The 26,470-nt window shown below is 37.1% G+C and overlaps 1 protein-coding gene across 2 annotated transcripts in view; it reads left to right on the top strand.

Moving 5' to 3' along the window:
• Positions 1–26,470, top strand: part of LOC306852401 (dedicator of cytokinesis protein 1-like) — a 231,446-nt gene that overhangs the window by 132,263 nt on the left and 72,713 nt on the right. For both annotated transcript variants that reach the window (XM_079389174.1, XM_079389173.1), the window contains exons 28-29: positions 18,379–18,480; positions 19,296–19,390. In XM_079389174.1, the coding sequence (XP_079245300.1) occupies positions 18,379–18,480; positions 19,296–19,390 (197 nt within the window). The remainder of the gene's footprint in view (positions 1–18,378; positions 18,481–19,295; positions 19,391–26,470) is intronic.

Genomic DNA, 26,470 nt, shown 5'->3' with positions numbered 1-26,470 from the left:
TTTAATGAAAATAAGCAAATGTCATTAAGGTCATTTAGTTAAAAAAAAAAAGGAAAGGGAAGGAAAACATGCTTTGAACATTTTTAAATAGTTTGCGTCATTTTAATTTTAAACTGTCTTTTTGAATTGTTTTTTTTTTTAATTGATCTGCATCTATACACTGTAAAAAAATCAAAAGTTGACACAATTTCAACGTTTAAGGCAACCAGCTTCAGCAGATTTTTGAGTTTTCTCAACTTATTTTTTCAGGAGATTGAGTTTGCTCAACCTTTTGTTGTATAAACTGAAAAGTAAAAAATCTGCTGAAGCTGGTTGCCTTAAACTTTGAAGTTTTGACAGTGTATGTTTTTGATTCAGTAAAAAGGATAGAATGACAGAACGATAGATGGATGGATAGATTTACTAAATACATGTTTTGACGTGCCATGATAATTTATCATTAAACCTGAAGTCCCAAATCCTAAGACTGGTTAAAGGAGTAGAGAAAGTCACAGGCAAGATATCTTTGAGGAAGAGGTTTGGCAGGGTAGCAAATGCGTCTGATTCAGATCGTGTCTTACATGTTGCCAGTTTTCCTTATCGCCACAATTGCTGAAGTTATAATGATTGAATGCATGACTGCTTTAAACTATGTATGAAGAAAATGAAATCATTTTTGTGTATTAGAATGTATTTGTGAGCACGCTGGACTACAGATATGCAAAGTATAACATTGTGTTTGTGGTAGTATGGAGGATATTGTCCGTGTGTGATCCCTGCTGCATTAAAGCCAGTGTATATGTTAATCGTTTCTCTAATGCCTTAAGATGAGGCCGTCCATCTGAACGGCTGCTATTAGAGGATTGTGCTTCTAATAATGGTGGCTCTCTGACGCTAGAACATTTTAATGATGTGGCGCTGTCATTTCATCTGGAGTTAGTGTGCTCGCCGTCCTTCCATTAGATGCGTCTCTTTAGCGGGTCTGTAAAGTGTTATGCTCAGGTGGAGAGAGGACTCTTTAAACGCCGGCTTTACTGCGGCGAGAGCTCAGAGATCATCACATCTGCCCTGCTAGTTAGTCCTTTAAATCCACATTCATCAAGAATTACAGTCGCCATAATGCCCCGCCACCTCACTGAAGCTCTGAAGATGAAGCATTATGACATTTCTGACTATTGCTGTGTACAGTTACTAATGATGGCATAGATGGATGGATGGACGGCTCACTTTCATTCAGTCATTGACAAACAATAGATCATGTGCATTCAGATGAAGATTTATGAACTAAAATGTAGCCTAATTAGTTTTTGTGAAGGATTCGTTTGACTGATCGATTCAATATAGTAATTGAGTTTGAGTCTTTTTGATTTGTTAAAAGAATCAGTTCATAGGAGTCATTTGTTTGTGAATCTGGCACTTTATATTTTTGATTCACTTAAAGTAAACGATTTATAGGAGTCATTTTTTTTAAATGGACTGTGCTAAATGTTCTGTATGTTATTAATGTACTAAAAACAAATAATCTCAGAATCAATAGATTATCTATCTTCTGTATAGTCATCTGAGATGATTCAGTATGTTAACTGAGTGAGTCTTTTTGATATATTCCTTTAACTTCAGTTCAAAAGAGTCATTTGTTTGAGTATTTGATTATGCTGAGTGTGGCATATGTGTTTTGATTCACTAAAAATGATTGGTACATAAGAGTCGTTTTTTTGTGAATCAGAATGTGCTGATTGTGCTGTGTGTGTGGATTCGAAAGACAAATTAATCTTTAATCTGCTCATAATAGTCATTTGTTTCTGAATTGTACGAGACGAGTTGCATTGTATGTTTCTGATTCCTTAAAAAGAATCAGCTCTCTAGAGTCATTTGTTTGTCATTGGGACTACACTGTTTGTTTTTGTGTGCACACCATCAGGACAAATCAATAGAAAGATGTGGAAAGATTATCAGCGCCACATGGTCTTTATCTCCTCACATTCGGTTCAGACCGGGAGCTCACGACAAGAGTAAAGATTCAACAGTGATGCAGAAAACATGCATTTCTATAGTAACAGATCACTATCCAGATGTGCTAGGTTATGAACTAAAGTGTAAAGAAATTTACAATGATAAGCTTTTATAAGCTCTATATGATCTGATAATATGAATAATGTGTGTTTCAAATGAAAGTGTCAGTTCACTCGAAATGAATCGAAGCGTTCAGTGGAGTCAGAGCCTGATCTGCCCCACTGACCCTGAACGGATGTCTTCTCTGGCTTTGCTGAGAGCTTTTACTCTATTTAGTATTCAGCTCTGATAGACCTGCAGTATTTTGAGGAAGTCGCTGGTGTACGGGGAACTGTATCTGACTCAACGCTGAGTAGTAAAACATCTCACCCTAGAGCTTTACACAAACGCACACATGCAAAACCAAAGCTCTTAAACATTTTTGAATAAGGTTCTTGTGGATGTTTAACCGAGACTTTGCTGCTCAGGATAGGGGGCAGATTTGCACTGGCTGATTTTTAATTCTTCTGCAGTGTATTCTCTTTCTGTCTGCCAGTTAATGTCATGGAGAGGCTCTCTGTGGAGTTTCAGACAGCGGGGTGCAACTTCCATTTCCCACACCAGTCTTATTTCTCAGAAAAAGCAGAGACATGAGATCGGGGACGGAGAATGATGGCAGAGAAGCATTGTGTGATTTGTCATCCAGCTATACATCGAAACAAGACTAATTTAGCCAAGAAACATTAGCGCTCATGCTTAATGTGCGATGTGGTTTATGCAGGTGTGCAGTGGTGCAGATGTGGTGTCTATAAATTGGTTGCCGCTGGAGACCAGGTAACCAGAACACACACAGATTGCACTCAATACATGTGTGTTTGATCATGTGTGAGATTGTTGTTAGATGTACCCTGGGTAAATGGAATATCTTTGAGGTGTTCATGCTCTCCATTTTGCACTGAGAAAAAAAAGTGGTGTAGGCTTTACTTTGAAATTATTTTCACTCAGAAATTAATAGTACATTTCAAAATTAATAAGCAGTTTACAATGAATATTGTTAGAAGATATTATGAATGGATGGATGGCAAAGAATAAAGAGGGATGAATGGATGGCAGTAAAGAGAGTGAGAAAGATGGATGAATGGAAGGATGTCAAGAAAGAAAGATGGATGGATGGATGGATGGATGGATGGATGGATGGAAAGAGAAAAATGGATGGATGGAAAAAGAAAGATTGATGGATTGGTGGACTGATGGATGAAAAGAAAGATTGATGGATTGGACTGATGGATGAAAAGAAAGATTGGTGGACTGATGGATGAAAAGAAAGATTGATGGATGTGTGGCTAGAAATAAAGAAAGATGGATGGATGTCAGGAAAGAAAGAAATGGATGGAGGGAGAGAAAGATGGATGGAAAGAAAAATGGATGAATGGAGGAAAATAATTGACGGAAAGAAGAGAAATGGGTGGATGGATTGATCGATCGATTAATGAAAAGGAAAATAGATGGATGGAAAGAAAGATGATCAATGGGGTGGCAGGACGGATGAAAAGGATGGATGAATGGAAGGATGAAAGCAAAGAAAGATAGATGAACAGATGACAAGGGAGAAAGAAAGATCAGTGGCCAACGAAAGAAGGAGAGAAAGATGGATGGAAGAAAAAAAGAATTATATTAATTTCTTTATTTCTTTGTGAAATGTCAGTCCCCAGTCTTACGTTCACAGGTTTAGTGAGTGTTTGAGGATGAACTGGTTGGTGAATCCAGTTTGGATTAAAGTTCAGATGTAGCAGTATACAAATCAGAATCAGGTCTGAGTCACAGCATGTAAATGAGATGCTGAATGTTCAATTTTACTATCAGTTATCTGAGATTCCCTAATGCTACAGGAAAGAGACTCTTGGTTGGTCACTTACATTAGTCAGATGTTTCTTCCTAAGAGGGCGATTCTTGGTCAGAACAGCTGCAGTGTGGAGCAGGTCTCTTGATAAGGCAGAGATGGGCATATCAAACGCTGCTGTCTCATGCGAGTCTGAATCTCTTCAGTATTCCAGGCATGTTGTAATCTCTCCTCATCTCTGCGTTTGTACAGTGAGTGAACAGACTCGTAATAAACCCATTACCACATGAAAGACAACATCTGGCTTCCTCGCGTGAGGCAGGTGAAGAGCGAGACGGCGAGTCTTTAGGCTCCTCACGACTCAGTCACGATCTGATTCCAAAATCATTCTTAATGCGTCTCAAGTGAGGTTTGCTTTCGCTGCCAAGATCTATGACCTCAAACTTTGTCAATCAGCATATATCGATGCAGAACTGCTTTTACTGCTGCTGCATGCTTTAGTGTTCGGCTTAAACTTTGACTTGTTCTTGACTTCTGAACGATCAGCTATTGAATGTGAGACATGTTTTGTCCTGCAGCATTTTTTATGCATTTAATATAGAGGTCTTGAATGTTGAATTGCTTATTTAGCCCTGTTGTTCTTTGTTGTTTTACTTTCACTCACTTAACATTGATTTGCACAGTATGGGCGAGTCTATGTATTGTTGAGTTATATGTCAGCTCAAAATAAAAAATAAAAATGTTTATACACTTTTAAATTTGATCTCATTATTATAATCCAAAAAGAATCTCATGCTCATTCCTGGTTGTTTGTTTATTTATTATTTTTAGTCAGCACAGTGCAGTTCAGTAATGTAAATAGGACATACATCAATGCAATAAATTCTATCTATCTATATCTGTCTGTCTATCTATCTGTCTGTCTAATATGACCCATATATTTCTGTGTGATTCACCCAGTTATACTGTGCAGTAGGTGACTGACCATCATAATGCAGTATGCATCTTTCTCTCTGTGTTTCTGCTGGGGTCTGGTTGAGGAGGTAAACTCTGTTTCAGACAGAAATGACGTGTTCACAAAACAGCCAATTGAAAAACAGTCGTGATGCTTCAGGTAGAACCCAGATAAGGTCTCACTTTTTTCTTCTCATGCTCAGTCTCTCTCTCTCTCTCTCTCTCTCTCACTCTCTCTCTCTCTCACGCTCTCACGCGCTCTCTCTCACTCACGCTCTCTCTCTCTCGCTCTCACGCTCTCTCTCTCTCTCTCTCACTCACTCACTCACTCACTCACTCACTCACTCACTCACTCACTCACTCACTCACTCACTCACTCACTCACTCACACACACACTGTTTGTCTGAGCAGAGTGTGTGTTAGTGAGCGTTTTCCTCACGTGTGGCCGGTGGGTTTGTGCTCTGAGCGTTGGATTGGTCTCTAGTGCTAACAGGCAGTATTTATCTCTATTATGTTCTTGTTACAGGTTTTCATCAGGCCAGTTGAGCCATTGACCCTCATTGTTTACTCATCCTCATGTTGCCAGAAACCTGTATGACTTTTTGTTTCTGAAACATAATTCAGAATGTTTATGCAGCTCTTTTTCTACAATGAAATCATGTAATGACCTCCTCTAGCTCTCAAATCTCATTTGCATTGTGAAACGCACAAGAACCAGTGCAGGCTGGCGTCACCTGAAGAAGTCTCTTGCTCACCAATGCTGCATTTACTTGATGATAAAATCTAATAAAATTATAATTATAAATAATAAGAAACAATAAGCAACAAAAACTGTTTTCAACATTGATTAGAAATGTTTCTTGAGCAGCATATTAGAATGATTTCTGAAGGATCATGTGACACTGAAGACTGGAGTAATGATGCTGAAAATTTGATCACAGGAATAAATTACATTTTAAATGGTCACCTAGAAAATAGTTATTTTAAACTGTAAAAGTATTTCACAATTTTCCTGTTTTGCTGTATTTTTACTTAAATAAATGCAGTCTTAGTGAGCATAAGACACTTCTTTCAAAAAAGTTAAAAGATTACAAACTTTTGACATAGTGTAGAGGAAATAAATACTTATATAGTATAACATAGTGGACAACTAATTTTCTTGTGCTTTTTATCCTTTTTTGGAGCTTAATATCTTCTGTTCTTGTTCATTTTAATTGTGTGGAAAAGAGCAGCATGAACATTCAGCTAAACATCTCATTTGTGTTCCACAGAAAAACGGAAAGTCATGCAGGTTTGAATCAATGTGAGGCAGAGAAAATGATGCCCAAATGTTCATTTGTCACCGAAATAGTCCTGATTTAACCTACAGCCTGAAAATAAGCTCTCTCTCTCTCTCTCTCTCTCTCTCTCTCTCCCTGCGTGGGTTGAAATAAAAAGATTATAAAAATGCTAAACGAAGCATTGCGATGGCCGATGGAAACGCCACAGGATCAGAGGATCTCGGCATGTTTGTTCTGATGAGGTTCTTCTATGCAGCACTCACCGTCTTGTCTCAAATCAACTTTGTTGTTCAAGTTTCTTGTGCATTTGTATGTTTTCTAAGCATATATTCACCAGCTGAAATGACTCGATGATGTGCATTGGACTTGTTATTATGAAAAACTTGAGCTCAAATGTAAAGGCAGAGACTCACCTCCAGACACGACTCAGTGGTGGTGATGATGATGATGAAGGGGAGGGAGAGATGACCACACATGTCTTCCCTCTCAGCGCAGCTGGGGTCCGTCAGGGAGCGAGAACTGATGGGAGTCCGGAGAGAGGGTCTGCCATGCTGGAAGTTTCTCCGTGAAACACACGTACGGTCAGAAGGTCCTCCTGTGATCCTTACACATCCAGCGTGAGAGATTCCACTGAGATCTGCCCCAAAACACACACGCAAAACTCGCACGCGTCTTTACCCGACCGGCACTCCCCCGCAGTTCTCACACACACACACACACACACACACGCATGCATGCACGCACGCACGCTCACACACTCACGCACACACTGCCAATGGGATGCAGTGGGGTCCGGTCCTCAGCGATGGCATGTGTGCGCATGAGACATCCATCGTGAACCAGCCGCTCCAAGAACTGAGAGACCCGAGAGCCAGAGACACACACACAGAGAGAGAGGGAGCGGGAGAGGGAGAGGGAGGCGGGGTGGAAAACAGCATAGCAGAGAGAGAGAGAAAGAGGAGGGAAATTGCCAGGAAAAGCCAGCTTTAGGTCATGTGATGACCTGCTGATTTACATAGATGTCAGTTCCTTCAGTTCCTTTTTTTAACATGATTTTTTCATTTATTTGTCATTTATTTAAATTATAAATGTCAAAAGTATGTTTATTATACATATACAATTATTTATTAATAAATATATTAAATGCATATCTAATTAAGTATAAATTTTTAAATGTTATTATTTGTTTGATAAAATGCTAAATGAAAGTGGGGTGTGTGTGTGTATATATATGTGTATATGTGTGTATATGTGTATATATATGTGTATATGTGTATATATGTGTATATATATGTATATATGTGTATATGTGTATATATGTATATATGTGTATATATATATATATATATATATATATATATATATATATATATATATATATGTGTATGTGTGTATGTGTATATATATATATATATATATATATATATATATATATATATATATATATATATGTGTGTATATATATATATATATATATATATATGTGTATATATATGTGTGTGTGTGTGTGTATATATATGTATGTGTGTATATATATATATATATATATATATATATATATATATATATATATATATATATATATATATATATATATATATATAAGCAATATTATAGTATAAGTAATATTGTAATACAAGTAATGTTTAGTTCGATTTATATATGTATTTATTGTATTTTTATTATTTGTTTAAAACAATACAAAAGCAAGAAAATTTAAAAATGTAATACTGTCATAATTTATAATAATAATAATAATAATGTATTATTATAAATTATTAGCTTTTTTTTCATCTAATTGCCAAGGCAAAATTTCAAATTTTCACTTTGTGTATCTTGAAATCTGAAATTTGAATTAATAAAAATTCATGCATTTATTTATCATTTGCCACTTTGTGAAACTCTGATTGGTCAGTTGTGGCATGGTATTATAGACCCTTTTTGAGTCGACGTCACGATTACGTCACAGCACAAGCTGGAGGCAAAACAGAGGGAGAACTGGAGGCGGCCCATTCAAACCAGCGCAGATTCAGCAACATAAGGAGCTTTAAATATAGTCTTGTTGTGATGTTGGGTGCCAGAATCAACATAGTACAGGCTCTGATTTGAAATTTTATCGCTTACCTGCTGCCACTGCCAGACAAAAACGGACGACTGTGATTAAAACGCGATAAAACCCGAGGACTGGACAGAAACGACCGTCAAAATGCTCGCGTTTGCAACGCACACTTCTTGTCAGAAAAGGTTCAATAAAGTATTGTCTTTTGTTGTTATGAGTGCGTCTATAGATTTCTTATGCATCTCACGATTATGTTGTGTATTAAATAATGTCTGTGTGCATGTGTGTAAAACAACAAACTTATAAGCTTAATCATTTGTAATTGTATTGTTATGAGTAATTGTGTTATAATAATAATAATGTTTCTGTAAAAATAGTTGCCTGCTGAAATTGAAAATACATCTTCATGACTAGATAGACACTGTGAGTCTGTCTTAACTACACAGGTTAGATGTGAGTCAGTCAACCGGAGGGAATCCGGTCAGATCGTGCATGCTTCGAGGAAAAGCGTGCGCGGATCGGCAGATCTGGTTTCGTCCATCCATTAAGTTAACCTTTTCAAATAACAATCGCGGTCCTGGACAGTGCGTGACCTTACATCTGTGGGTGAAATCGGATTTTCTCCAGTTATTGTTAAAAAACAAGCTAACAAACTTCATAGCTAGCGTTAGTGAAGCGTTCAGTGGAATCTTTCTGCCTCCAGCTAAGCTCCGCCCACAGAAAAACGTCACAATGTTTACTAACAGAAAAAGGGTCTATAGCACGGCATTGTTGAATGCTTGATTCTGATTGGCTGTCAGACATTCTAAGATGATTATGTTTCAGCAACTGAATGACTGTAAAGTCATTCTAAGCTTGCATTGTAGTTCCACATCACGTCACCACATTATTTCGGTTATTTCAGATAGACTTACAGCCCGTTGCCACAAAAGAAAAGGTTTTATCAGTCTGAGAAACAAAGTTGCTTCTGAGGACAAGCTGGGATTTGAGAAAGTTTATGAAATAGATTCAAAGCTAGAGTTTTTTTTGAGACATTAAAGGCAGATCTCCTTGAGAACATCTGCTCACCATCACGTATTCCCATCCCTGTGTGACATTCTTCTATTGAACACAACAAAAGGTATTTTGAAGAATGTAGGGGTCAAAACAACTTTGCACCCCATTGAGACATACATCTTTTGGATTTCACAGAAGAAAGTCAGTCATACTGGTTAAAAATGACGAGTAAATGAGTGAATTAAGAGTTTTGGGGAGAACTTTCACTTTGGCCAGTCATAGTCTGGTTCATCTATGCAGCTTTTCTTTCTTCATCTCACTTCTTCATTATCTATTTTTTTTTTTTCTAATCTGCCATAAGGGCCACTTGGAGGAAAGTGCTTTCTGCTGACGCCGCACACATTGATTCCATTGTCCTAGCTGCTAGTAAGGCCACATCACCGCATGGCCTCCTCCAGGGTGACATCTGTCTCATTTGCGTGGATTTTGTTGAATCAGCATGTAGAGTTATTATTTTCTTCAGGTTTTGGGGTTCTTTTGCACTGTTATATGTATGCACACATGCATGTAGAGAGAGACTTTGTGTAACCCGCAGGATTGGTCAGCCCTTATTCCACGGGTTTTGTCCAACCGTCATGACTGAAATCAAACGTGTGAACCGCAGCGTCTAAATTCAGTTCCCCGAACAAACGGCTTTGAACTTCCATCTCCTGAGACACACTCCAGAAACGCACTCGGTTTCATGCTCTCAACACCCATATCTGTCAGCACCGCTGTAGCGGCTCTATATTATCCGTGCTGATGTTCAGACCCTTGCTTTTCTGTGCAGAAAACTGCAGAATTCAGACACCTGTCAGGTTTTCTGTACCGGCATCGCCTCTTTGTTGGTATTAAATAGTTTGTGCTATTTCATTGAACTTTGAGTATGTAATACTCTCCACTTTTGACTGTTTAAATTCCTTTTGTTTTTTCTCAAAATCAGCATAGAAAATGGACAAGTCAGCAGATTCCATCTGGGTGTGGTGATAAAGTGGTTTAAGCTCAAGTGTTTTTACAGACCTGCAAAACTCAGGAAAGCTCTAAAATATTTAATTAGCTAGATATTGTTCTTGTGAAAATGAAAACTAGTCAGTGATTTGTGATGAATTGTCTTGTCTTTCCCATTGGTTGATTGAACTGGTCCACAAATTGGTTCAAATTATTTGTTAATGCATTAATGCATTGTCCTTTTAAAAAAAAAATCCTTATTCGGTAATAACTAAGAACTGTAAAGTTCATGGAGAAATCAAGGAGATTCATTGATTAAAAAGTGAGGGAACCATGGAAAGATGGCTTATTCAGGCTCTTCATTGTTATAGTTAGCTAAAACTAAAACCATAAAAAAAACTGTTGCTTGAAATATGTTAACTGAATGAAAATTGTACTTATATATTAAACTTAAACATATATTTCATCTAATTTCCAAGGCAAAGTTTCTCATTTTTATTTAGTTTAACTTGAAAACTGATTATATAAGCAAAAAAAAAAAAAAAAATGGGGGAAAATGCACAAAAAATGTAACACATTTATAATGAAAGAGATATATATATAGAAAGGAAAAATATAAAAATACATTGAAAGTCATAAATTATCAATAAAAATAATAAAGAATTAAAAATAAAACTTAATAAATATTAATCACAACTCTAATATTTCAGTCAGAAAATAACACTGGATATATATTCCATCACCTGATTAACATATTTAACCCTTGCAATTTATTGTGATTATGGTAAATGTTCTGTAAGTCACTTTAGATAAAAGCATGTGCTAATGAAATTAGTTTCATAGATCAGTCAGTAGTGAGCTAACACTGAATGAGTGTATTTAGTTGTGTTGCAATGTTGCAAGGACCGTCAGCAGGTCCACATGAAGACTACAGAATCAGACGGATATGTGAGAATCTCTCTCAGCTCGCCTGTCGTTCACAACCTGCATCCCTGCTGCTTTAATTAGGACCTTAAAACAAGAGCTGCTGAGATCTGGTCTCATGCCAGACACATCAATCCTCTCTCTGTCTGTCTGTCTGCATATCTTTCAGCCTTGTGTCTGTACAGTACATTTTATTTTATTTTAAACAACAGTTCATAAGAACAGACCTCCACAGCTTTTCTAATAAAAGCACCAACTTTCTCTGAGCTGTAGCTGTAATCAAGTTGAAATGCTGCCAGTAAGTAAACACATTACACTCTATTATAGCTGACAGTGTGTTGACCTGCTTTATGTGTGTGTGGTAATAAACTTAATTAAGCCGAACACCATCTCACACACATGCTAATGTCTGAAGGACTCTGGACCGGTTCTGGGCTGGACTTGATGAACTCTCACAAGACGCACAAGAACTCTCACATGCAGTCACAAATTCTGTTTCCTCGGAAATGAGTCAGTCTGAAGTTTCTGTAGATACGTGTTCCATCTAGATTATTAAGAGATTTGTTTGGTACAGGCAGAAGATGCTGCTGTATAAACACCAGACGTCAATTATAAATTCAACAGCTCATATTCTACATTAGCATTTTTTTCCCCCCTGAAGTCCAATTATATTTATAGTAATGGTTTCTTGCACCAAAACAGGCATCATTTAGTTGTTCATGACCATTTTCCATCCTTTTTCAATATATTAAATTTACCCAATGAAAATTAGATTTTTAGTAGCAAGCCATTAATCTCCAACAATGCAAATGTGCCAGTCATATGTTAATGTGCTCATTGTTATGACATCAATACCATTGATTTCCGAGCCATTTTTGCAGATCTTTAAAGGGATAGTTCACCCAAAAACGAAAATCTGCTGTTAATTTATCCATCCAAGAAGCAGGTCATTTTTTTTTTTTTTCTTCAGTAGAACAGTGAAAAAGTTTTTAGCTGAAACTGTGGTCCTTGGTGATTCATAAAATGCAAGTCAGTAGCCCCGTTTCCACCGCAGGAACTTTCCCCAGGAACTAGGGACTTTGGGCTGGTTCTTGGTGTGTTTCCACCGCAGGAACCAGGATCTAAATAAAGTTCTGAGTAAAAAATTGCCCCTCAGAAAGTCCCTGCTTGTGAGGTAGTACTTTTTAAAAGGTCCGGAACTTTCGGGGATGGGACTTGGGCGCTGAACATGCTGATTGGTTGAGTTCCCGCAGCATTCATTGAGTTCATTTCAACCATCATATATTCGCATAATTTAAAAAAAATATTACTGTTATTGTGTCATGAAATGTAGTTTTAAAAGCACTTCAGGCGGGAATGTAGTTGTTTAACTCAAATCTGTGGTTTATTTATAAAGACAGAACCTATTTGAAAATGTGCTTTGCTAGTTTCGGAGACTAGCTCCACGCGCTCAGCGTGCACTCAGTGCGTGTGTTTCCCGACGAGAGCGGCCTCAACACGGCACAATTACCGCTGGCTCTGATGTCTCTGTAGTGGTTAATAAGATATAATTCGTTTTAGGTAAATCTAACAGGAAATCTTTGGTCTTTATTCTGTTATTCAGGTAATAATGTTGTAAATAATGTTCAGTTTCTTGTACAAACCGATCGTTTCACTTCATAAGACCTCAATATATTGTCAGGAGCCACAAGTATTAATTTTGTGTTGCCTGATATGCTTTTTTTTTTTGACTCTCAGTGCCTTTGACTTGCTTTTTTTTTAACCACCAAGGACCACGGTTCTCTCAGCTAAAAATCTTCTTTACTTATTTACTGAAGAAAAATAGTCAAATACATCTCAGATGGCCTGCAGGGTGATTAAGTTAACAGCAAAGTTTCATTTTTGGGTGAACCTGTCCCTTTAAGTTTGCTGTTGTTCTTGCATCGCTGCATTTCTCCTGCGAGGGTTTTTTCCTGCTGTGCGTCACACAGATGCTGCTCCAGATGTTTCCAGACCCCTGCTGGTGTCTCTACAGGAGTGGCATGTCTTCAGTTAAGCGGACAGGGATTCTGTCTTAGCTGCTCCATTTGTAACTGACAGAGCCATTATTTAATTAGTGTGATTTAGCTGTAAATGAACACACTCCTGCTCTGTAATAAAACTGACTCGACCTGAAGCAAGAATAAGAAACCATTAGATGTGAAAGATGTTCAGCCAGGCACACGTCTTTCTTTTTTCCCCTGCTATTGCATCTTGAAAACAGTATTGCGAAACTACCCAGACTGCATACTGTTTTTGCATTTAAATTTGCATGGCATTGCTTTTGAAGCGTGCATGCAGTATATACGCTTTTTGAGCTGATGCTGCATTCCATTCAAAGTCCGGTTTGGGATTTTCCTACTTGATATTCAACTTCTGACCATAAAAGCCGCAACATTAATTGACATGCACTGTTCGCTTTGCAGGTGTTCGATTGACAGCATAGAAGTGCTGCAGCTAAATTGTGGCTGTAAATGATGCTTACAATGCCAGTTTCTGCTGCGCAGGTGTACGATTATCACCAGCAGAGGACATTTATTTGTGTTTTTGCAGCTGTTTCTGCAAATGTTTGCTGTTTACTGTGGTGCGATGCAGTATTTGAATTGCGTTCAAGTGAGTGTTTGATAGTTTTGTGACTCCTCTTTCAGTTTGAAGGTCTGAAGTGTCAAGGAATACAAGATGGAAACTTTAAGAAAACTTAAAATTGTATCCATTTAAATGTTGCACAATGGAGCGTTGTTCAGCAAGGACACATTAAAACAGAAGTGACAGTGAAGACATTTATAATGTTACAAAAGATTTCTATTTCAAATAAATGCTGTAAAAGTAGCACAACTGTTGAAAATAATCAGAAATGTCTCTTGAGCAGCAAATTAACATATTAGAATGATTTCTGAAGGATCATGTGACACTCAAGACTGGAGTAATGATGCTGAAAATTCAGCTTTGATCACAGGAATAAATTATTTTAAATACCATTTATCATAAAAACCAGTTATTTTAAATTGTAATAATATTTCACAATTTTTACTGTATATTTTGATCAAATAAATGCAGCTTTATTGAGCATAAGCAACTTCTATTCAAAAACATTAAAAATGTCAAACTTTTGAAACCGTTTCTATCACTAGTGAAGTGCACCAATAGCATGCAAATTTGCAAGCAGTCATATTTTCTGTCTTGATCAAAGTTGCTTTAATTGGCTTTCTGATTGGCTATGCAAGGTGTTGGCCACTCCCATAAATGTTTCAGTGGTGTCTGGATATGTTGTGTGCTTGATTATTCGCTGGTGTAGCACAGACTGACCTTGAGGAATCTCTGGAGCTGAAGTCAGGGAAACTCTTGAGCAAGATCTCATTCTTTCTCTCTGACTTTTATTTGATCGACCTCCTTAAGAAAACAGTTTCCATGGCAACGTGCTGAGGAGCACAACACAGATGAAGGGAGAGATGAACCTTAGAGGATGCAGCCTTTGTCTCTGTCTACTGAGATGAGTGAATCGGCTGCAGGATTCCCGTCCGCTCAGAGAGAGAGGCTTGTCATCTGAACTCACACTAGCACATGATGTAAATTAAAAGCCTTCTCCATCATTTCACCATTAATTCATGATGTTCATGTAGCACTCAGAGCTGCACATCTGCATACTTTGTTTCATCCAACCATCCGTCTACTGTTTTTCTTTCTTTCCATCCATCCATCTTTTTCTTCCAGTCCTTCCATTTTTTTTTTCTTTTTTCCATTGATCTGATTTTCTTTCCTTCTATCCTTCATCCATTCATCTGTCCATTTATTTCCTTTCCTTCCCTCCATCAATCGATCAATTATCCATCTATCCATTTATTGTTTTTCTTACTGTCCGTCTATCCATCCATCCATCCATCCATTGTTTTTCTTTCCATCCATCCATCCATGCATTTGTTTTGTCTATCATCCATCCATTGTTTTCTTACCTTCCTCCATCATCCATCCACCCATCCATCCATTTTTTCCAACATCCATCCATTTCTTTTTTCTATCATCCATCCATCCATCCATCCATCCATCCATTGTTTTCTTACCATCCTCCATCATCCATCCATGTTTTTCTTTCCATCCATCAATTTATTTTTCTTTGTATCATCCATCCACCAATCCATTTATTATTTTTCTTACCATCCATCAGTCCATTGTTCTTTTTTGGATCCATCCATTTTTCTTTTTTCTGTTTCCATTCTTTTCTCATCCTTTCTTTTCATCCATCTTTTGTCTATCCATCCATCTATTTTTCTTTTTTCCGTCCATCTATTCATTGTTTCTCTTTTTTTTTCAATTCAATTCAAGTGAGCTTTATTGGCATTGGATACATTTTTCTTAAATAAACGAAATAAGAAAAAAGATTTTTAAATAAAAAAAAAAAGAAGAAATTTCAATCTGAGTGAGGTTTTATGTGGCGTCAGCTCTTGTTCTGCACATCCAGTATCTTGGACACATTTCTAAAGAGCAGATCAGCTCTCCGTGTGATCAGGTGATTGAAGGAGTCCGCTGCAGAGCAGCTCAATGTGTAATTTCTGCATGAGTAATACACAGCAGGAATCTGTTAAAGAGTAGTGGCACGCTTACACATGCTGAATGAGTGAGTTATTATTCCTCACTTCAGATCTCACAGCAGGACACCGTATCTGCGCATCACTCATTTCAGACGTGAACGGCTGCTGGTTTGGACTCATTTGAAGCCAGCATTTACTGGCACTTTCATTCAGTTTTGGCTGCGTGTAGAAGAAACATTTCTGGCTCTGAATTACTGAGGCTTTTTCTGCCAGCGCTTCCATTCATGAATCTCATCTGTCCATCACCCAAATCACTCGTGTAATCCTCAATTACTCCTTAAATATTAATATAAGAAGAACTGACCTATCATTCGTCCTTATCATTTTATCTTTGTTTATCTCTGTTTTTAGGTATCCGTGTAAGCTGTCAGCACTCCTTTGCTGTAGAAAATAATATTATCTTTACCGTATTTCACTCAATAATTACAGTCACTTTATACCACCGTTTTTGGAGTTAATAGGTGCGTAAATGATACGCTGGACTAAACCTGAGTTATCTTGACTTCACGGCATTGATGTTGTGTTGTGTGTGTGTGATGCCGGTCTTGTCTGTCATTATGAGTCCTGTTCAAACACAAAGGCTCAGATAGGATGTTCAGTAAACACAAATATTAGCTATGGAACCGCATTAGCAGAACGGTGAGGCGCTAATCTCTCACTCCAGGCTAACTGTGTTTACTGTGTCTTTACACGGCCAGGAAAATAAACTTTGTCCCTCTGAAATACTGTAGCTTCAGAGTTGATAAGCATGAATATTTCACAGAAGACCCCAGTTTTACCTCTTCAGTCTTATCCTCTCCAGTCTTTTCTTCATACGGAGAGAGAGAAAGAGGGGCGCTTGTCATGAACATGAGCTGTGTGTTGTGTTTCTGCTGAGTTATGTAGGCCAGACCTAATTACCGCTGCAGGAAAGACTTGCAAATGAAACGCGAGGAAACGCGGAATAGCCCCTGTCACACTTTCAAAGTGCGAAGGCTTCGTGTGCGGCTGGTTGCTGTTTGCAGTGTTTGCTCATGTGGAATCTGCTGGAAATTTTCTTCCTCCTTTTCAGATGGCTGCAAATTAGCGAAGATGAATGAAGTGCCTTTTAAACTAATAGGACTCCTACGCATTGTCATATTTATTTATTTTTCTCCCTCAAGTCAACTCACAATGTTAGTCAAGGTTTCTTCCATCAAAAACTTAATTTTTAGTTTTCTAACCTCTTTCTGACCCTTTTAATTGAACTATTTATTTTTTTGGAAAAGGCTATTTTTGAAAGACAAGATAATACATGAAGAAATGCAAGATGTTTTGCTGTAATAGGAATAAATCATTTTTTAAAAACTGCTGCATACTTTAAATTGTACCTTACAAATGTTCTTTACAATTTATTTTATATTTTGTATATTTCATTTGTTTCTAAAATTGGCAATATGGTATTAAGAAATTAATGATAATGTGCTTAACTTATGAATATATATATATATATGTAAGTGTGTGTGTGTGTGTATGTATGTGTATATAAAATAGTTATTTAGAATTAATATTTCACAATATTGCCGTTTTTACTATTTTTTTTTTTTATTTGAGCATAAGACACTTCATTAAAAAAAATTAAAATTCATAATGTTTCCAAACTTGTGGCAATTACTGTAAGTTTTACAGTTTTAAATATTTAACTTGCATGTGAATGACACTTAAATATTGTTTTTGTTTTTTTGAAGCGACAAAATATGTGAATCTATTTGACCAAGAATAATGATTAAGTGACGTGACATACTGCCAAGTATGGTGACCCATACTCGGAATTCGTGCTCTGCATTTAACCCATCCAACGTGCACACACACACACATAGCAGTGAACACACACACACACACACAGCAGTGAACACACACACACCGTGAACACACACCCGGAGCAGTGGGCAGCCATTTATGCTGCAGCGCCCGGGGAGCAGTTGGGGGTTCGGTGCCTTGCTCAAGGGCACCTCAGTCGTGGTATTGAGGGTGGAGAGAGCGATGGACATTCACTCCCCCCACCTACAATCCCTGCCGGCCCGAGACTCAAACCCACAACCTTTGGATTACGAGTCCGACTCTCTAACCATTAGGCCACAACTTAAGTTATTTAAAGAAACTATGCCTTTGCTTATTTTCAGGTTTTGTATTAAAAGATGTTTTATACTATGTTATTAACTTTCTCTCTTACTTATCTTTAATGTTACATAAATGACATTTGAATAGTTTCCTCAGCAGGTAATGTGACATTTTCTAATACGCTGCACAGATTTGATTCCCACTGCTTGTTCGAGGTGTTTTACTGCCTTTTTGTTGCGTTTTAAATCTTAAATGAGTTTTTCCCCTCCGTTTTATTTCTTAGCAATTGGTTTCTGGTTAATTGCATGTTCTATTGGTCCCAATTCCCGCATGTGGGAAAGTGGAAGTATCATTAGATTCCTTTAGTGTGTCTCTGACTGCTGTAATCAGATTGGAGAAATATTGATGTCAAACGCTCACCACATTGCTTTCTGTCAGAAGTGCTGTTAATGAGTAATACTTTTTGGAATTGCTGCACGTTTTGATTTTGTTCTGTGTCTCGGTGAAGTTCCTCAAAGAGTGGCTGTAACGTGTGTGTGTGTGTGTGTGTGTGTGGTTAATTTTGAAGGGTGTATGGACCTTCAACAGCAGGTCTTTGCTCCTGTCAGCATTTGATTGATAGATGCTCTAGGTGTTCTGCTGTCACTGATCAGCTGTCTGTCTCTCTCTCTCTCTCTCTGCAGGGCAGTTTTGTGGCGTGTATGACGGCCACTCTGCGGCAGATGGACGACTATCACTACACCCACCTCATCAGCACCTTTGGGAAGATGCGCACAGACGTGGTGGTGAGTTTCCATTCAATGCCATGAAAAACTTCATGAGGAACTCCTTACAACCACATGTAAACATTTTTAGACAGACATGAATGTGCCGTCAACCTGTGAACCAGTATTATAGCTTGACAAAAATACATGTGAGGGGGTCAAAGACAAGAGATCCCATTATGGTGTCCAAATCAAATTAATTTACAAAAGTGTTTATATACACAGAATCAAATATTACATGCAAATAAAGTGTCTTTAATGTTTCAAATAACTTTTGTAAAAATGCAATGTCGAAATATGGGTGAATTAACATGACGCAATTATGTAAAAATGAAACGATGTACTTATTCTGACCTGCACTTATCAAAATATATGAATGAAAATGTATTTATATTTAAAATGATTAAAAACGTCTTGCTGACAAATGGATAAAATGTAGTAAATGCGGCAAAGATTAAAGATTTAAAATTACAATTAGTATTTTGGTGCTGCACTGTGATCCCTAAATAGTCTTTTAATGTCATCTAATGATTCTTGATGTATGCCGTATGGTATGTATGGTATGTGTATATGTATATATGTATGTATATGTATATGTGTGTATATGTATATATATATATATGTATATATATATATATATATATATATATGTGTATGTATATGTATATGTGTGTATATATATATATATATATATATATATATATATATATATATATATATATATATATATATATATATATAAATATAAATTGTATAAATGCATTAAATGTTTGTTACATATTTCTGCATGTTGTCGTCATGTCTGGTTCATCCTAAACACTGTGAATCTTCTTTAGGATTTCCTCATGGAGACGTTTATCATGTTTAAGGATCTCATTGGGAAGAACGTGTATCCTGCCGACTGGGTCATAATGAACATGATGCAGAATAAGTAAGTAGATGTGCTCATTGCTGTGTGCTGACTAGTGTTTCCTATGATGCAATGTTTCTATATGTCATACTCTTTAGTCACCAGAGCAGAAAGCAGTCTGTGAGATGTGTCAACAAGATAGTTGTTGAGAAAATTGGAAGTACTGTTGCTTAATGTTAACTTGTTTGTTTAGGACGGCTTTTTGTCAGCACTGTTTTCTGCAAGTAAAATGGGTTGCCGGTGAGGTTTGATGTTGACTTCAATGAACTAGTTGAAATTCTGTTCATTCATTTAGCAAGTTTTTTCCTCACTTAGTTGAGTTGAGTTGATTTTCTGTTTTTGGTTTTGCGCTGGAGCAACATCAGGAATGTGCAGTCGTGTAGAGGGAGCATCGCTTACATTAGCTCTCTCTCTCCCTTCAACACATGCTGCTGTTGCTTAGAAACAGCAGTCAGAATTGGCCAAGAATGTGTTTGCGTATATTTTTTTTCCCATCAGTGCAACATCAGTAAGTGTGTGTGTCGGGCATGTAGCGTTTCCGTGTGCACCTGCGTGAATTCGCTCTGTTCTCGCTCTATCAGAAGTGTGGCGGCTGCTGAAATGAAAGCCATGAATTATGAATCTTGGTGTGTGTGTGTGTGTGTGTTGTTGTGTTTTGTTTTATTCATGCCTCTCTTCTCAACGCCTCTGCCAAACCGCGTCCAGCGTGACTGTGAAGATGAAGGTTTAGCGCTCTTTCACAGCCAGCAGGAAGTCAGACCTGAGTTTTCTGTCACAGACTTGGAGAGTTTTCTCAGAGTACCTGATCTGAAGCAACCGTTTACTTGTTTCACAGCATAAATGTAATTTTGTTTATGTTGAGGCAGGAACAGTGCTGGGTAGTTACTGATTACATGTAATCTGGATTGCGTAATCAGATTCTAAATATTAAGTATGTGTTCTGTAATGGATTGTTACTAACTACAATTTTTGTCATGTAATTTGTAATCAGTATCTGACTACAATTTGTAAGTAATCTACCCAGCACTGAGAAGGCAGGAGTTCTTACTTTTGCTCATAATTATTCTTAAAGCAACTATTTTTGGTGCCTAACTTACGTGAATGATGCCTCGAACCGTGTGTCTTGTTGAGGACATAGCAATACACTAAAAATCTGTGATCTGCTGTTGGAAGTATAGTGCTGATCTTCAGATGTGTGAAGGTGATGAGAAGTTCTGATGTTCAAAGAAATAAGATCTTCTGTAAAGAGTTTTTTCCTATCTATCTGTGCTGGTATTGTAGACGTACTCTGTGGCTGGATGAAATGTTTGGATTTCTCCGTGTGACTAACACATTCCTAATGCATTCTTCTGCTGTGGAGCAATACTGCTGGGCTTGTGTTGGATTTGTGTGTCGGGGTTTGATTGGCGCAGAGGTCGGGGGTCAGGCTTTCATATTGGAATTCATAAAGTCGCGCTGCACCCACCTGCGTGCCAGAGCGCTGATGGAAGACCCTCCACCTGCAGGTGTGGGAAAGTGGAGTCAACAGGTGCACCAGACAGCGGGAAAACAATGTACAGTCACCCTCTCTGTAACACACTCAGTGGGCGTCACTGATGGAGGCGGATAAGCGCTTGTTTGGTGTGCCCTTACTGCTCACCGACTCCATATTCACACTGACTGCAATGTGACACAGCAACTCCATTCACAGGTGAAAAATCCTCTCATTTAATTTCAATATTATAAATGATTGAACTTAACTAATACTTTAAAATTAAGATTAAAATAGTTCATGTCGTATTTTAAAGGGATAGTTCACCCAAAACTGAAAATTCTGTCATTAATTACTCAACCTCATGTTGTTCCAAACCCACAAGACCTCCGTTCATCTTCTGAACACACATTAAGATATTTTTGATGGAATCTGAGAGCTTTCAGACCCTCCATAGACAACAAGGGTCCTTTCACGATCAAGGCTCAGAAACGTAGCAAAGAGATCGCTAAAATAATCCATGTGACATCAGGGGTTCAACCGTAATTTTTTTGTGCACAAAAGAAAAAAAAAACGACTTTATTCAAATTAGTCTCTAGCGCCATTTTGAAGAATATCCACTGAACGCAAACAGCCTATGCTCTTCTGTGTCAGCTGCGCCACACGGATGCATTGTTTTCACTCAAATTAAAGTGTACATACAACGTAGAAAATATATTCGTGTGGAGCAGGTGACACAGAACAGCATACGCTGTTTGCGTTCAGTGGATATTCTCCAAAATGGCACTAGGGAGACAAATTTGAATAAAGTCATTATTTTTTTTCTTTTCTTTTGCGCACAAAAAGTATTCTCATAGCTTCGTAAAATTACGGTTGAACCCCTGATGTCACATGGATTATTTTAGCGATCATGTAAGGACCCTTGTTGTCTATGGAGGGTCTGAAAGCTCTCAGATTCCATCAAAAATATCTTAATTTGTGTTCAGAAGATGAACGGAGGTCTTGTGGGTTTGGAACAACATGAGGGTGAGTAATTAATGACAGAATTTTCATTTTTGGGTGAACTATCCCTTTAAGCATCTTTAAGCAAAGTATCCCTTTAGCCCTAATTTTTTAATTAAATATTGTATTAATTTTTCATAAAATAATTAAATAGTTTGAATTAAAATTTAAGTAAGCACTTGTTTGATTTAAAATTAACTTCAATTAACTAATATTTTTACATTTTAAATATATATATTTTTTTTTAAAGTCACTAAATTGTTTGCATAATACCCTGAGCAGTATTTGCCTACAAAGCCTTAAATTGCCTGCCTTTTAACACCAACAGGAATTAATTTAATTTAATTGTAAAGTATTTTTATGGGCTTTATATAGAGAATATATTTTTATAGAGAAAAGACAGTAGAGATAGGCCATTTTATTATTATGACCTTTATTTAACCAGAATAAACTCATTGAGATTAAAAATCTCTTTTCCAAGAGCGTCCTGGCCAAGACAGACAGCAGCACAATTAACAAGGTTGCAGACATAAAAACATGTAACATATAACATCAACATATAACAATTTATACAAGTAATAAATAATTATAAAGTTAAAAGAAATCAGAATTTCACATATTATCGCAAGCGATAAACAACAACAAGGATCGTCCGTCATAACTGAGTCAGTCATAACATCTACAGCCAGTTTGTGTAGCTGCCATGTTGTTTAAAAGTATTTTAAAATGAAATTACTGGGAGGAGAAAGGGGAGTGGTTTCGGCAAAGGACCTCGAGATGGGAAACGAACTCGGGTCGCCGTGAGAACAGTTGCGCTATATGTCGACGCACTAACCACGAGGCTATCGGACGCTGACTAATTTAAGTTGTTAATTTAAGTATGCAAGTTTTAAATTCATAATTTTATTAAATAATTAGTATAAACTAGATTAGATGAAATACTGGTTTAATTTAAATTACTTTCAGTTAATATTTAAAAAGAATAGAATACTGTTGTTCATATTCATTATACCTTTTTTGTTTACAAAGCCTTAAATTGATTCACACTGAGAGCAATGAGACACAGTAACTTGATTCACAGGTGAAAATCTGATTGTTTTTTATTAAGTAATTACATGAAATTTCATTAAATTTTAAAATGAATTGTAATCAAGTAATATTTTAATCTTAAGTATATTATTGTTCATCATACCCTGAGCGGTATTTGTCTACAAAGCCTTATATTTATGCTATAACTGATTTATTTAAACTGATTTAGTTTGGATATTAAATAGCATGTACAAAAAAAAAAAAAACAAAGGAAAAGAAAATAAACTGTAAAAATGACTAAAAAATATGACACTTTTTCATACAGTGAATGTTCTATGTGAGTGGGTTCAGGGGGTGCCTTTGTTTTGTTGCAGCATCTTGTCGCGGTGTAAATACATGCTCGTAATGAACAGGCCTGTGCTGTGAATCAGTCTAATGCACCAGAAATAGAGTTTCTATTTCTTCCAGAGTGTGATTAACACCTTCAGTCACATTCATCACAGAAGGCAGGTGATGTGGAATGAAGACACCTGCGCTCAGGTCATGGACAATGCTAGATTAGATTTCTCTTGATGTGGATGTTTGTTTATCCAGGTGAATTAACTCTTATGTTAATAAAGTGGTTGGATGTGTTAGAGAAGAGTCCCATTATTACAGGTGTGATACTGACAACTGTGTGGGTTTTCGGGCATTTGTGTGCTTGCTTTGTTCATGTAAATTTAGTGTATAATCAGTTTTCCATATATCAATACTTCTATGCATAGTAATTCTGGAGGTGTGAATGGTTGTGTGGAGAGGTGTTCAGGGCGGGTGTGGGTTGTTTTTTCAAACCTACAGTAAAAGTCATTCAAATCGTCTGCCAGTTGTTGATTCTTCAGAGCGCTGGTTGATGGTAACTGGTGATATCTTTCATACCTTTCCACACGGAAGCAGGATCGCTGGAAGAGAATTTGTTCCTTAGCTGTACCCGGTCAACCTGGTTCTTGATGCGTACGGCCCTATGAGTTCCGCAATGCAGAAAACGCGGACGGAATCTTGGAATCCACTTATAAAAACGGAATTTACAGTTTAGCACGGAATGTCACGGAGTTTGTCAAAGTTTGGATGAATTAATCAAAAGTAGGTCATTACACTTGAATCAAATCGCGACATGGACTAGTATCTGTAAATATTAAGCCGCAAAAGTCAATTCAAATATGAATCCTGCATGTTCTGTCTAAATTAATGAATGACAGAGACACAGGTTTTTTTTTTTTTTTTGCTACATACACTGAAGCGCGCCTGATGCTCGCGGTGATTCGCCGTCTCAATGAGGACATAAATACATAAACAACATCTCCAGAACTGCTCTGAGAGCCACTTCACGAGCATTTTACCTTTTCATTTGAGCAAAACTAGCGTCGTCTCATATTGACTTGGTCGGCATTGCTGGGAACGCCCACAAACACGTCATATCCGTTTAGGCCGTAGGGGAAAACAAACCATTCGAATTAATGCGCGGTGACCTTGTTAGGCCATTGATTCTTATTTTTTGTTAGGATTTCATGCTTGGTGCAATGCCGAAAAGTTGCTGTGTGGCGTTCTGTACCTCTAATAAGTTATAAAAAAAACAATCTGAAGATTTATATAAGCTACTGCTGAATAAACAGACGGAGTTAGCACAATCTGAGCGGGTAGCACACAACATCAGAACTCCAATAGCAGTTACGGATATGCAACGTATGAAACATATTAAGCTTAATATTCATATTTATATCCAGATAGGCTAGACTGCTTACCCTTCACTGACCTGTCATTAGTTCCGTCCCCCACATTTTGTGATGTAAATGTCATAATCTATTAAAACATTTATTTCATATTATTATACACAATCCCTGGAAGTTAACAATGGTATTACTATAGTAAAATAGGTTATAGTAGGAATATTTTTTACTGTTTTTCATACTTTATTACTTGCGGAAAAACTTGAAACAATTTTAAATAAGTATAAAGAATGGCATTGACTTTTGTACATTTTAATTTTGTTTGACTTTATTAATAAAAATAGTGTGTTTTTTAATTAGCATGTTTTTGTGTATTTCTTTGGTACTGAAATTGGTACCGAGAACCGTGGATTTTCACTGGTATCGGTACCAAATACTGAAATTTTGGTACCGTGACAACACTTTTTTTTTATATATATATATTTTATAAATACATACACACACACACTAGATTTTATAAAGAATTAAAAATTATATACTAAAGCAGACACATAAATTAAAATATAAATTTCATATTCATCCTTGCTAAATAAAAAGATAAATAAAATAATTAGAATATAAAATAATTAATTTAGTTTAATGTTATATAATAAAATAATTGTGCATAATTTAATGTATATTTTATGAATTGATTGATTTTGTTTGAATTTGGACTACATTATGTCTATAAGATGCAGAGTTTTGCGCAGTAAAGTGTGCCAAAGTCGTGGTTTTTTTTTTGGGGGGGGGGGGGGGGGGGGGGGGGGTTAATTCACCCTGTATGTTTTTCTCTCGTGGTGAGAGAAAGAAACATTGTAGCTCAGTATGGTTTTGTATTTCAAAGAGCTCGCTAGATTAAATCTCATCCTCTGGAGAGTTGGAGGTGCTTTTGTTGTAAACTGCAGTTTTTATGAGTGTGGTTTCGGTGTAAAAGTAAGCAATGCATTATTAAGAGCGCGTCTCTGCCCTGCATATAGTCTCATAAAGTTTGTGATTTTTACCTCCAGATATTGGCTTTTGTGATGTCAGCATTTCATCTGCTTATAAAACGGTTGGGTTGCTTCCTCCTCGTGCTGCCGGAGGACATCATGTCTTTCTGATAGTAGCTGATTCTCGCTCTTGTTTCTCAGTCTCTCGGTGTAGTTTGGTGAGCGTGACCTTTCTCAGGCTGAGAACTGCTCTCCTTTCAGCCAGTGTGACTCAATTTGCACATGATGACATTTGTTGTTCGCTCGCTGCTTGCTGTTGTTGCAGGCCTCTTGTGATTCAGCATGAACTTTATAAAAAAAAGCACAAAAGAAACAAACAAAGAATGCAAAAGGTCCCTCGAGAATGCTCTGTTCTCTGCGGGATTTAGGGTTGACCTGCTTGAATGAGTGAATCACATGGTTTGAATGAGATGTTCCTTGAAATGCCCTAGTTGTAATATTAATAAACAGTTTATATTTTTTCACAAACAGAAAAAACATTTTATTTCTGTTCTATTAATAAGAATATATATAAAAATATATATATTTATTTTTAATTGCCAGTGAGAAGCATGCAGAGCACACAGCACTAGTGGCTCTGAAATGAGAAATATTGATGAGCAGAAAACAGATGAGGAGTGTTTCTCTGACTCCGTGACCCTGATCATCAGTTTCTCCCGGTCTCATTAATGTTGACAGGCACATCACTAAAACTGTCCTTGCCAGCATGACATCAGTGTCATTGTTTTGCTCTCTCTGTAGAATTATTTAATTTTCACACAAAATTACAGCAGAAACAGACGAACATGCAAAGCTGATGCATTTCTTAGTGCTTTGATGCATGAAATCGATCCTGTGTAGCTGGAAGCGTCTGCATTCACACACACAC

Source organism: Barbus barbus (assembly GCF_936440315.1).
Source record: "Barbus barbus genome assembly, chromosome: 32".
In the NCBI taxonomy this organism is placed as follows: Eukaryota; Metazoa; Chordata; class Actinopteri; order Cypriniformes; family Cyprinidae; genus Barbus; species Barbus barbus.
The sequence above is the reverse complement of the archived record's forward strand: the minus strand, read 5'-3'. Positions and strand labels throughout refer to the sequence as shown.